The sequence below is a fragment of the Salmo trutta genome, chromosome 25, assembly GCF_901001165.1.
Source record: "Salmo trutta chromosome 25, fSalTru1.1, whole genome shotgun sequence".
NCBI lineage: Eukaryota > Metazoa > Chordata > Actinopteri > Salmoniformes > Salmonidae > Salmo > Salmo trutta.
The window spans coordinates 18056693-18070818 of NC_042981.1; the positions used below are offsets into that span (position 1 = coordinate 18056693).

Sequence of the window (14126 nt, forward strand, 5' to 3'; positions counted from 1 at the left end):
ATTGTGGAAGCTTGTGGAAGGCTACCTGAAACATTTGACCCAAGTTAAGCAATTTAAAGGCAATGCTACCAAATATTAATTGAGTATGTGAACTTCTGACCCACTGGGAATGTGATGAAAGAAATAAAAGCTGAAATAAATCACTCTCTCTCTACTATTATTCTGACATCTCACAATCTTAAAATAAAGTGGTGATCCTAACTGACCTAAGACTGGGAATTTTTACTTGGATTAAATGTCAGGAATTGTGAAAAACTGAGTTTAAATGTATTTGGCTAAGGTGTATGTAAACGTCCTACTTCAATTGTAAAAATAATGATTGACAAACGTTCATTAGAAACGTTATTTTGATTAATTTATTCATACCATTTCCTTCTTCCACGAGATATAGTCCCGACACAAATCTAAAGTTGCTACCCAAGCCGGCTGGTCTTTCGTTCTATTGGTTCTGTTGCCAGAGACACGACCCAGTCGTTTAGTCTTTATTTTCTGTATCTATGGACGCGAGCGACCCAGTCGTTCGTTCTAAATGTTCCATTGCCATAATGACTGGCAATGTTCTTATCCCTTGCTTGCTAGCTAGACAACTACGGCTAAGTTACAGTCACGTCAAACAGTGCAGACAGAATAACAGCAAAGTGTCTACATTTGCATTTGTTTAAGGTGTTTTCTAGTGACATTTATTTGGATACATTCCTAACAATGAGCTAATGATGCATAATTTTGCCTGGCGTAGAAAATGTGCTCTCTCATCAGTTCTAGTTCTGAGGAGCTAGCCAACAACACAGCTAACACAATCACTGAAATCTGAAGCTGGAAAGACAGCAAACTAGCTGCATTTCGTTTCATTTGACCTGTTTTCAACTGACATTTCTTTGCATATATCCATAAAAATTATGCCAGCTGATTCATGATTTCGACTGGCTGACAAAAGCTGCCTGCCTGTCTGTCTCTTCCCGACTCCCGTCGGACACGTTCAATATTATGGGACAGCTGGAGATCGAATTTCAGTATAGAAAAACATTGTTGTAAATGTCAGAGAGACAGACAAGGTTTATACAAATCTCCCCTGTTGAAAATCAAACGCTAGTCTAAAAGAAGTGGGAGATAATGTCAAGATGCTTTTTACAGTGGAGATCAAGTTTATAAATTGCCTGGCTGGGCAGTGAGATGAAACAGAGTAAATAGGCATTTCAACATCATAGCTTTAGCCGGTGGTAACTTGTGGAATAGACATCGGCTGGAACGCAGTTTTAACCAATCAGCATCCAGGATTAAACCCACCCAAAGTATAATAATATAATACTTGTCATGACCAGCAGGGCAGGGCCAGCGAGTGTGTTACAATCCATCACAACACCAAAGGTTAGACATTACTTTCTAAAAGCATGTTTTGGATTTACTAGGCTTCATTATTTTGATCCTTAATATGCCATCCGTACAGAATTATGATTACCTCTAAAAAGATTTAGCCAGTGACTGATGATACTATTTACTATGGGCCTGAACAGCGCCATCTAATGGAGAATGGTTAATCTCAGGAACTGATTTGCTGAATTGAGAGTTCAGACTGCCAATAAACAGGATTGTGATATAATATTCTTAATACTCTATTGAGACCACCTAGGGCTAAAATCACAAAGTCTTGTTTAAAATAGAGCGAATCAGGCCGTTGTGCAAAAAGTACATTAACAATACTTACATTAAAGATGCATTCAAATAATGTGCCATCAAAATCTTGAAGCAACTTTTTTTTTTTTTACATGAATTTGTCTAAATGTGTTTGATCTAATCAGGTCTGTTCATCTATACTCCATTAATAGTAAAAGGACATACAGTACAGAATAGTCACCAGTAGCTCACCTGTCTGCAGGTAGAGGTCCCCGCTGGTTCGGATGATCCATGCTGTGTCTTCACCAAGCGCCACAAAGGCAGAATCCTCCAGGGCCTTGTACCAGTGCCTCTTTCCTTTGATGGTGACTTTACCACATGCATATGCTGTCATGGTCTTCTGTTCCACCTTCCATAGCAGGGACCCTAAAATAAAATGAAACTTTAATGCATCTACTAATATGTACACTATCATTCAAAAGTTTGGGGTCACTTAGAAATGTCCTTGTTATTGAAAGAAAAGCAAAAAAAGTTGTCCATTAAAATAACATCAAACTGATCAGAAATACAGTGTAGACATTGTTAATGTTGACTATTGTGGCTGGAAACAGCAGATTTTTTATGGAATATCTACATAGGCCCATTATCAGCAACCATCACTCCTATGTTCCAAAGGCACTTTGTGTTAGCTAATCCAAGTTTATCATTTTAAAAGGCTATTTGATCATTAGAAAACCCATTTGCAATTATGTTAGCACAGCTGAAAACTGTTGTCTTATTAAAGAAGCAATAAAACTGGCCTTCTTTAGACTAGTTGAGTATCTGGAGCATCAGCATTTGTGGGTTCGATTACAGGCTCAAAATGGCCAGAAACTCATCAGTCTATTCTTGTTCTGAGAAATGAAGGCTATTACATTCGAGAAATTGCCAAGAAACTGAAGATCTCGTACAACGCTGTGTACTACTCCCTTCACAGGACAGTGCAAACTTATTGCTTCTTTAACAGTTTTCAGCTGTGCTAACATAATTGCAAAAGGGTTTTCTAACGATCAATTGGCCTTTTAAAATGATAAACTTGGATTAGCTAACACAACGTGCCATTGGAACACAGGAATGATGGCTGCTGATATTGGACCTCTGTACGCCTATGTAGATATTCCATTTAAACACAGCCGTTTCCAGCTACAATAGTCATTTACAGCATTAACAATGTCTACACTGTATTTCTGATCAATTTGATGTTATTTTAAAAAATGGACAAAAAAGGTGATTTTCTTTAAAAAATAAGGACATTTCAAAGTGACCCCAAACTTTTGAACGGTAGTGTACATCCAAAGATGTCATTTTGGTAATCAAACTAACTCCGAAAAGTACAGATCTATCTCGATGATAGTGGTTGCTGGTGCAGTCTGTCTCCATCAACTACAGTGCCTTTCATCTCTTCCACAATATATACACATGATAGACCCTAACAGACCCAGTCACTGAATAAAATATCAATAAAAGCTTAAAAAGGTACAATATGCAGAAATCGCCCACCATTTCCTGGTTGCTTAAATTCTAATAGTTCTCTTAATGTCAGTTTATATGATAAAACAAGCAAATATAGTGTAGATAATCTTTGTAGCATCTAAACCGCAGTGGAACATCTTTTCAATACCCAAAAATATTGTATTTTCAGCTGGTGTTCAAAACCGATAGTCAAAGTCGCAAAAATTCAACTTAAGAACGGGAAGCATAGAAATAGTGCATATAGAACAGATCTACCACTTCTTAGACTTTCTTTTAATGATAATGACAGATCTATAACTCACGTTTCTATGTGAATTTGGTCATGTCGCCTAAAAGGTTACATATTGCAGATTTAGAAATAAAAGCATCTAACAATAGATTAATAAAAGCTTCTGCTAAATGACCATATTACAGACATCCTCATCACCTGAAGGTGACAGTGCCACCTGCTGCACATTGTCCTCAAACTTCTGCCAGCTCAGGCCCCTGTCTGGGAGGGCACTGCAGTACAGGCCTCCTTTAAAGTCCAGACACCAGATGTATTGGTCAGTTACAACCAGGTTGAGGATGCCACAGCCTGGCCCTGTGTAGCCCATCCAGCTCTCTGCCAACTACAGGAGAGGAGAGAAGTTTCAAACCAGACACAGCATCCTACAGTAATGGTTTGTGTGTTATAAATGTGCCATAAAATGACTAATAACAATCAAATGATCCATTGCTTTTCATTTTGATGCGCCATTACTAACCACATTGAAATGGAATGTGATGTACTGTAGCACACACAGTGAGGAAGGTGCAAGATGCAACGTCACATGTTGTGTGTAATATAACTGTAACCACTAGTATAACTATTACTGTATTGTCTTGGTCCTGCTGCCCGATGTTGGACCCCTGGAGGTTGAGGGCGTTGAGTCTGTCTCCCAGGCTGGCGCTGGAGGCTGAGTACGGAACTCCGTGGACAGCGTAAATGTCCTCCTCGTCACTAGAGGGGCACTGCTCAGGCTCCAGGGAATAACGCATCTGATCAACACAGCTAGGAGGCTCCAGATCCAGAAGACAGTGCTGGTGGTGGGGGTCGTCCTGGTCCAAGTCATCCGGCCCAATGAGGGGGCTCAGGAGATCATCCTCCTGCTCCTCCATGGGGTCCTGCTCCTTCGAGGTCTGCATGTAGGCAAAGGTGCACTCCAGTAATAGGTCTACGTGTCGGGTGGGAGTCTCCCCCTCTTTGTTATTGACGGAGGGGCTGTTGCCATTCTCTGGGTAGGACTGGCACTCCATGTCCTGGGAGGGCAGGGACATGGGGCAGGAGGGAGGCTGAGTCCCAGGGGGTTGAGTCTGAGTCAGAGGGTCCTCTCTCTGGTCACCACCCTCGCTCTGAGCTCCAGAGGTAGTGAGTTCTGGAGAGCCCCCACTGATGGAGCCCTCCTGGTCGAGGGATCCGCTGCTCCTGCACTGTAGATCCAGACTGCTGCACGGGAAACTTGTGTGGTCGGAAGCTGAGGGGGGCTCACTGATAGAGGTGCTGGTCCCCCCGTCGCTGCCCCCTCCTCCATCCTGACTGTAAATGCTCTCGGACCAGCTGTTGTGCTGCTCACCGATGCGGTTCCCACTTTCTGTAGAGAGAAAAAGAGAGAGCGGGAGAACATAGCAGCAAGAAGTTTCAACATTAGTGGCTTGAACCATAAGAGAAACGTAATTATAAGACAAGCTGTTAGATTAAGAAACTATTAAAAAAGCAATTTGCAGCAATTTTTTAAACATTTTGTCATCAACCACAGCATAACACACTAGATTTCAAATCACTACAACTGCCACTCGCCTTGCCTCCTCCTCTTGGCCTTCTTCTTGACTTTGATGGCCTGGACCACCAGCTCATGCTGAAAGTCCTCCTGGTTGATGGCACTGTATTGGCTGGAGGACAGCTCTGACTGCTCCATGGTACTGGTGGAGAGCATCATGCCCTGAACGCTGTCGCAGGACGTGATGGAACTGCTGCGGCTATGAAAATCACTGGTGCCCCTTACACTGCCCCCTCTCTGGTGGTCCAGTCGCTCCCCCACCTCAGGTCTCTCCATCAGGGCTCCGGCCTTCCCCGCCTCGGGGGTGTTACTCAGCTGGTCCTGCTCCAGCACCTCCTCTACCTCCTCATCCACCAGCCTCTCCCGCTCCCCCTGCTCTGTGATGATGGCCATTGTCCTGATCGGCTCCGTGGAGACAGTCCAGCCTGTGGGAGGGAGCAGGATGGTAGGAGTGGTCAGGGGAGAGGTCAGATGGAAGGACAACTCAGAAACTGGGCGGGATAAAGTTAAGAGCAGAAGATTGTTAGATATCTGGGAATGACTATAGAGATACAAGAATTCAAAATTAAAGTCTAGGAGTAAGGAAAGTGTTAGCTGGAGATCATGATTCTCTCTTTCAACTCTCTATGCTTGGTTTGAAATGAACAAAGTGCTTCTGATATATTATGACATGACGATGTACTATGTATGTCATCTTACTGTTGGAAGCCAAGTCCTCAGGAGCATTCGAGATGCGAACAATGTCCCGATCTCCTTTCAGGATGAAGATTTCATTTTCGGTGCATGATACAGAGATGATGTCCCCACAGCTCTCCAGTGCACCGATGATCACCTAGAAAGGCAGCTTTTCTTTTTTTTACAGAGATAGACCTGTAATATGACACCCTGACAGGACACAGGTTTAAAGACTCTCACAGGCTAGATTCACCTACCCGACTACTTTTTTCTCTATCAAAATATGATTTGTGACAAAAGTGATTCAAAAGTGATTACCTGGTTGAGGAAATACATAAGACAGCTCAAATTCATGTATTAATGTATCCATTAATCCAGATATCCATGTAAAGTATCCATTCCTTTGTATTAAGTGAATGATGTAAATGTTCCTGCTTGTCTACCCTTTTGTTATGAAAAAAAAAATATACAAAAATATTTCAACAACAAAAAAGTATCCATTCCTGCCTGAGGACATCTTTACCTGGTTGAGGCAGTCCAACACGTAGACACTGTATTCGTTCCAGCTGAGGACCCAGCCCTCTCTGAGGAAGCAGCTCACCACACCCAGCTGCCTCTCGTGGGGCCGGCAACCCCCCGTGGGGCCCGGCCTGGCAAACAGCTCAAACTGCGGCACCTCCTGGTTGAACAGACGCTTGAGGACCAGCGTGTCCACCACAAGCCCTCTTACATCCGTCCGCCACAGCCGGAGGCCAGGCCTCGCTGCATAGACTAGCAGGTCACTCTGCTTACACAGGCCTGGCTGGAAGCACGCACCAAACTTCCCATTGCTTTGAGGAACAACAACAATGCAAGATAAATATATTACACTGAATAAAAATATTAAATGCAACATGCTAGAATTTCACTTTTTTTTTTACTGTGTTTACAGTTCATGTAAGGAAATCAGTCGATTGAAATAAATGAATTAGGTCCTAATCTATGGATTTCACATGACTGGGAATACAGGTATGCATCTGTTGGTCACAGTCAGATACCTTAAAAAAAAAAAAAAAAGTAGGGGCGTGGATCAGAAAACCAGTCAGTATCTGGTGTGACCACTAGGGCTGTGGTGGTCATGACATTTTGTCAGCCGCTGATTGTCAAGCAAATAATTGCCAGTCTCACGATAATTTAACGTTAATTAACAAACACATTTAGCATCTGCTGGCTTCCATGCATAGCCTACAAGTCACTGATGCAGACCTTTGGATCATCTATTTCAGAAGAACAGAATAGCATACTCTGCGTTGTCCTTGTTAGGCCCTGATCTGGTTATGCCTTTTAGCTGTGGGCTACACTAGTTCATTTAGCAAAAAAGATTTACTTAGAATTCCATGGCATTATTTTATAGTATGAAGAATACAATTGAACATAGCTGAATAAAATAGAAAGGATATTTTCTCCAAACGATTTGAGGGAGTGCTCACATACAGCTACTCTGTGTTAAGCGGTTAAAGAAACAGGTCCTCCTATATGCGTCATTTAGAGTTCCTTATGTAACTTTAGTTGTGAAATAAACGTTGGGCTATATGTTATGATTTTAATACATTGTAAGACTGCATGAGGTGACTAATGATGATTTGAAAAAAGTCACAAGGCATGAGCTCTGCTTTGTTTTTTGTCAGGCTGCACACACTTCATCAGTCTGATTCACAATTTGACAAGCACTTGATAATCCCTAGAATTTCCCGGCGGCATCCCCTTTCTGTGGCTGTAATGCACCCCAAAAGAATCCATGCCTGTTGCGGCTAGTGGCCGTTGGGCTGAATATAAAAATGACAATTCCCTTCTCACGTCTGCGTGCTCCGAAACACCTCTCACTCACATGGGTTTCTCAGATATCTCAATTCGTATTATTCCAAACATAGTCTGGGACAGTTGTGGGATGTCATAGATCCCAAATTAATACAACGACTAGCATCATCAAAAAAGTTTTTAATTGCAATGAGGCTGACGCAGCAGATCAGAACGTTTAGCTAAAAAAGTTAATAAATTATTAGGCTATTTCTCACATTATAAGCGCAGCAATGAGCACACGGCAGTAGGCTATACGGGCAAATGTTCAAAACTGCAATCAATTAGCAGGGAAAAAAAACGTTCTCAAAAGTGACCGCAAATGCGATTATGCATGTAATGCTTGTATTATAATTTTTATGGTGAAAATCTTCCCCAAACTTGAAACTCATGCGCTGCGTATGTAGGTCAGTTAGGCTCTACACCTGTTGTAAAATGGATTAACGTGCTTCATTTTAAGTTGTTATTTGGCCACTTCAGTTGTGATACAAACCTTATACAAATCAAAACATATAGGCCTATGAGCTAGGCTACTTGATGTGTGTGACTATGACTTGAAAAAGTTGCACAAAAAAAGGCATGCGCTGTTTCTTGCCTTACTGCACACAAACTGGGCATTATTCACAAGTTATATCATTCACAAGTGATAGGCTAATATTGTCACCCATCAGACTATTCTTGATTTAATCGTGTCTTTACATATACTCAAAAATATAAGTGTGAAATTTGTTTTGATTTAGAATGGACCATTATCATGCACCTGTCTCAAAAAATACATGTCATATATGCACTTAAATAGTGAATGGAGAACACTTTTCCTGTGGTTCATTTTCATGTCAGCCAGGTAGGCTATGCTCCTGTGGTAAAGAGAAGCAATGTGATGAATAGTTGAGAAATAAAGTTGAGAAATAAATATACTAGACCTAGCCTATAGAAAGGTGATGGGATCCTCCTCTTTTTAAGAGAGGCCATCACTCTGTTTTCTCACGCAATTGCATAGCCTATAGAAATGTTGCATTAGATTTTCGATTACATTTGTATTAATGTGAGTGATTAGAGGCACAAAAGAGTGCTGAATACAAGGAAGTTAGCAAGTTCAGTAGGCTGCTAATGACCATCAGCAGCATCAGAGTTGAGAAGCCTAATTACCATGACTAATAGGTTACGTGGAATTTGACTGTCGTCACAACTTGTGACCGCCGGAGTGGCGGTAATACGGTCACCGTAACAGCCCTAGTGAGTGACCACCACTTGCCACATGCAGTGTGACACATCTCCTTCACATAGAGTTGATCAGGCTGTTGATTGTGGCCTGTGGAATGTTGTCCCACTCCTCTTCAATGGCAGTGCGAAGTTGCTGGATATTGGAGGGAACTTGAGCCCGCCGTCGTACACGTCGATCCAGAGCATCGCAAACATGCTCAATGGGTGACATGTCTGGTGAGTATGCAGGCCATGGAAGAACTGGGACATTTTCAGCTTCCAGGAATTGTGTACAGATCCTTACGACATGAGGCAGTGCTGAAACGAGGCAATGGCGGCAGATGAATGGCACGACAATAGGCCTCAGGACCTCATCACGGTATCGCTGTGCATTCAAATTGCCATCGATAAAATGCAATTGGGTTCGTTGTCCGTAGCTTTATGCCTGCCCATACCATAACCCCACCATGTGGCACCCCATTCACAACGTTGACATCAGAAAGCCGCTCGCCCACACGACACACGTCTGCCACCTGCCCGGTACAGTTGAAAACGGGATTCATCCGTGAAGAGCACACCTCTCCAGCATGCCAGTGGCCATTGAAGGTGAGCATTTTCCCACTGAAGTCGGTTACGATGCCGAACTGCAGTCAGGTCAAGACCCTGATGAGGACGATGAGCATGCAGATGATTTTCCCTGAGATGGTTTCTGACAGTTTGTGCAGAAATTCTTTGATTGTGCAAACCCACAGTTTCATCAGCTGTCCGGGTGGCTGGTCTGAGAAGAAATCGAATGTGGAGATCCTGGGCTGGCGTGGTTATACGTGGTCTGCGGTTGTGAGGCCAGTTGTCGGGATGTCCTTTGGGTGGTGGACCATTCGTGATACATATGGGAAACTGTTGAGTGTGAAAAGCCCAGCAGCGTTGCAGTTCTTGACACAAACTGGTGCGCCTGGCACCTACTTCTATCCTACTGCCTACTATATTCCGTTCAAAGACACTTGTCTTGTCCATTCACCCTCTGAATGGCACACATACACGTCTCAAGGCTTAAAAATCATTATTTAACCTGTCTCCTCCCCTTCATCTACACTGATTGAAGTGACATCGATAAGGGATCACAGCTTTCACCTGGATTCCCCTGGTCAGACTATGCCACGGAAAGAGCAGGTGTTCTTAATGTTTTGTATACTCAGTGTAAGTTGTGGTACTTTTAATGAGTAAGTGGCTACCTCTTCCTAGGCTTGGTGCCCAGCTGCTGCAGGGTCTGTTCCTGGGTGTAGAACAGCAGGGATCTCTGATAAGAGGAGATGAGCAGGACCTTCTGACTGTACTCCAGCTGGACTATGGCTGAGAGCTCCTCAAACAGTAACACAGGGTTACACACACCCTAAGGATATGAGCATACAACACACGTCAAAGCTTCAACCGCAATATTGGGTTACATACACCCTGAGCATTCTGGGTTACATACACCCTGAGCATTCTGGGTTACATACAAACTGAGGATACAGGGTTACACACACCCTGAGGATACAGGGTTACACACACCCTGAGGATACAGGGTTACACACACCCCGAGGATACAGGGTTACACACACCCTGAGGATACAGGGTTACACACACCCTGAGGATACAGGGTTACACACACCCTGAGGATACAGGGTTACACACACCCTGAGGATACAGGGTTACACACACCCTGAGGATACAGGGTTACACACACCCTGAGGATACAGGGTTACACACACCCTGAGGATACAGGGTTACACACACCCTGAGGATACAGGGTTACACACACCCTGAGGATACAGGGTTACACACACCCTGAGGATACAGGGTTACACACACCCTGAGGATACAGGGTTACACACACCCTGAGGATACAGGGTTACACACACCCTGAGGATACAGGGTTACACACACCCTGAGGATACAGGGTTACACACACCCTGAGGATACTGGGTTACACACACCCTGAGGATACTGGGTTACACACACCCTGAGGATACTGGGTTACACACACCCTGAGGATACTGGGTTACACACACCCTGAGGATACTGGGTTACACACACCCTGAGGATACTGGGTTACACACACCCTGAGGATACTGGGTTACATACACCCTGAGGATACTGGGTTACATACACCCTGAGGATACTGGGTTACATACACCCTGAGGATACTGGGTTACATACACCCTGAGGACACTGGGTTACATACACCCTGAGGACACTGGGTTACATACACCCTGAGGACACTGGGTTACATACACCCTGAGGATACTGGGTTACATACACCCTGAGGATACTGGGTTACATACACCCTGAGGATACTGGGTTACATACACCCTGAGGATACTGGGTTACATACACCCTGAGGATACTGGGTTACATACACCCTGAGGATACTGGGTTACATACACCCTGAGGATACTGGGTTACATACACCCTGAGGATACTGGGTTACACACACCCTGAGGATACTGGGTTACATACACCCTGAGGATACTGGGTTACATACACCCTGAGGATACTGAGTTACATACACCCTGAGGATACAGGTTTACATACACCCTGAGGATACTGGGTTACATACACCCTGAGGATACAACACATGTGAGAGAAGTGAGTTAATAAACAAACAGCACAGTGTGATTGATAGATATATTGATAACTGTTATTGGAGGATATAAGGGAGTATAAAGGGGTAATAAATGCTTATGGCAAGTCTCATTATAACTGCATAATACATTATACCTGTAGGCTTTAAGTAAAGTGTTACTGAAAATTCACACAAAAAAGACCTTGACCCAAAATGAAAGAATGAAAGCTGCTATACCTGATCCAGGTCCACAGTAGAGTACACAACCTTTCCATTGTCATCACCAGAGAAGAGCTTCATTCCATTAGCACTCCAGGCCAAGGCAGTGACTGTGCTTTTGTGCAAACCAACCACATCAAATCTCCTTAGCTACAGAAAATAGAGGGACATCAGTGTTTTGCTACACAAATGGACACATTTACTAAGCACTTACATCTGTGCTATGTTTGCACCTGTTCATTTTAGAAGAGAATAAAAAAGGGTTGGGTGGTATATGAATGTTTATACCATCATACTGTTCCTGTACCATAACATACTATTGTTTTCTAAACGTAAAAATAAATAAATACAGCTAGCAAATTACTAGCGAAGTCCCATAGCGGACGCTTGCTTAATGCTAACAATACGCAAGCGAACATAAACTAATTGCAACCCAGCTCATAAAGTTATACAACAATCACAAAAGGCTACTCACAGTTTGCTGCGCGCAAAAAAACAAAAATTAAACAGCAAGGATCTAGATCCAGAAGGGGATTGTCTTTGCTCTAACCAATAAGCATGATCTTGCCATCGAGCCACCACTATGTCTTTTTTTTTAAATCATACTGTAGGTATTTCTAAACACCCCGGTATACAGGTATATTACCCAAGCCTAGAATAAAATAAACAACAAAAAAAAAACTGCTCAAAAACACTATCTTTAGTCATATCAACAGTTCAGTTGACTGATTGGTTTGTTGGCATACCTGTTTGTTCCTGCCTGGAAGTTGAGACACCAGTTGAAAGACAGCAACCCGACCAAACGCCGTGCCCACTGCCACCAAGTCATCAAAACAACTGAGCAGCTTCACTGCTGTGATAGCTTCGGATTTCCCCTGGAACGATAACATGTTTAGAATGACATACTTACTTACTTGGGGCAAAAACTTTTACTTACATTTTTTTTCATATCTAATATTTGGATGTTTGTTACCAAAGTTGCTTTGGGGTGAAAGTGCAAAATAATTCAATCAACTAAGCAATGCCTAAAACAGTGGCATACTCACCTCTATGCTGTATTTATTAATCTGTCTGACCCGCCTGCAGTACAGGTAGAGCATCCCAATACTGCTCCCCACAGCAATGTAATCGCTGTTGGTGTCCAGAGCAGTCAGGTAGACCATTACAGAGCGGAAGCCTTTCTGGACCTTGGCAGGTATTGCATTAAGCAAGTAGTATAGGGGACAGAACTCCCTCAGGGCGCTCTGTGGAGGAGTTTGGGCTGCCATAGTGCACAGGCAATGCTCTGCTGTTGACAAGAAAATTAGGCATGTGTTGAACGCATGGTGATAGACATGACATGTATGGCATAGAATGATATAATATTTGACTAGAGTACATAGCGTGGGACCAGGCTTGGTACCTAGCTTGCTAGTTGCTGCAGTGGTTATCCTCAGGTTTTTCACACCTTCTACTAGCTAGCACACGCCCAGTTAGCGCTAGCTCGATTAGCCTAGCTAGCAACAATCCACATCAACTGAAACTACCAGCTAGTGACATTACTTGGGCAGGTCAAAATTGAATAAGCCTGCAACCGAAAATATTGGATAGCTAACGAGCTTAGAATGAGCACACCCAGGCCAAGAGATGTTTGTCAGCAATTTTGCCATTTCACTTTGAGACATGAGCTAACTAGATAATGTTGACTAGCCTAGTTATCGTTAACTAACTACAAATACAAAACACAAGTGTTTACACAGACTTACATTATATTACGTCCCTATATCCTGTTATCATATAGATGACACGTACGTTACGCTAAACTCATGTATAAAAGATAGAGCTGCCGACATTGCTATCGCAACCTTCTATGATTTATTATTCGAGAACGTCAAGAGCTATGGTTGTCAACAACTCTGACTTCCTAGTCTCGCGGGAGTACAATTATGCATGGCTGCCTCTACTGTGCCAGATGAGAAGTTTATTCTCATAAAAAAATGTATTGTCAATATTGTTTATTTTTCTCTGTTGTGTGTCAAACTAAATAGGCACCTTGATATTACGACCAACATTTGTGTATTCATGGACACATACAGTAATCCCAGTGAGTGACCTGCAGCATCCAGCTATGTGTATTGGCATTTCAATATGATAGACAAAGCAAATATTTGTTGGATCCAGAGCTTGAGGCTGGTAACTCTAATTAACTTATCCTCTGCAGCAGAGGTAACTCTGGTTCTTCCTTTCCTGTGGCGGTCCTCATGAGAGCTAGTTTCATCATTGTGCTTGATGGTTTTTGCGACTGCACTTGAAGAAACTTTCAAAGTTCTTGACATTTTCCGGATTGACTGAGCTTCATGTCTTAAAGTAATGATGGACTGTAATTTCTCTTTGCTTATTTGAGCTGTTCGTGCCATAATATGGACTTGGTCTTTTACCACAAATTAACTTTTAACAAGGCACACCTGCTAACTGAAATGCATTCCAGGTGACTACCTCATGAAGCTGGTTGAGAGAATGCAAAGAGTGTGCAAAGCTGTCATCAAGGCAAAGGGTGGCAACTGAAGAATCTCAAATATAACATATTTTGATTGGTTTAACACTTTATTGGTTACTACATGATTTGATATGTGTTATGTCATAGTTTTGATGTCTTCACTATTAGTCTACAATGTAGAAAATAGTAA

The 14126-nt window shown here is 42.8% G+C and overlaps 1 protein-coding gene across 3 annotated transcripts in view; it reads right to left on the reverse strand.

Moving 5' to 3' along the window:
- The window catches only part of LOC115162104 (tectonin beta-propeller repeat-containing protein 2), a 46237-nt gene extending 32862 nt beyond the window's left edge, over positions 1 to 13375 (reverse strand). Inside the window, exons 1-11 of one of the 3 annotated variants that reach the window (XM_029713072.1) lie at positions 13206 to 13375; positions 12507 to 12745; positions 12207 to 12335; positions 11479 to 11610; positions 9869 to 10026; positions 6121 to 6427; positions 5622 to 5754; positions 4943 to 5413; positions 3979 to 4736; positions 3551 to 3734; positions 1864 to 2037 (exon numbers count right to left, since the gene is read on the reverse strand). In XM_029713072.1, the coding sequence (XP_029568932.1) occupies positions 1864 to 2037; positions 3551 to 3734; positions 3979 to 4736; positions 4943 to 5413; positions 5622 to 5754; positions 6121 to 6427; positions 9869 to 10026; positions 11479 to 11610; positions 12207 to 12335; positions 12507 to 12728 (2668 nt within the window). In that variant the 5' untranslated portion in view covers positions 12729 to 12745; positions 13206 to 13375. Of the gene's footprint in view, positions 1 to 1863; positions 2038 to 3550; positions 3735 to 3978; positions 4737 to 4942; positions 5414 to 5621; positions 5755 to 6120; positions 6428 to 9868; positions 10027 to 11478; positions 11611 to 12206; positions 12336 to 12506; positions 12751 to 13205 lie in introns of all 3 variants that reach the window. The other 2 variants (XM_029713071.1, XM_029713073.1) reach the window with 2 other exon arrangements.
- Positions 13376 to 14126: the final 751 nt, after the last annotated feature.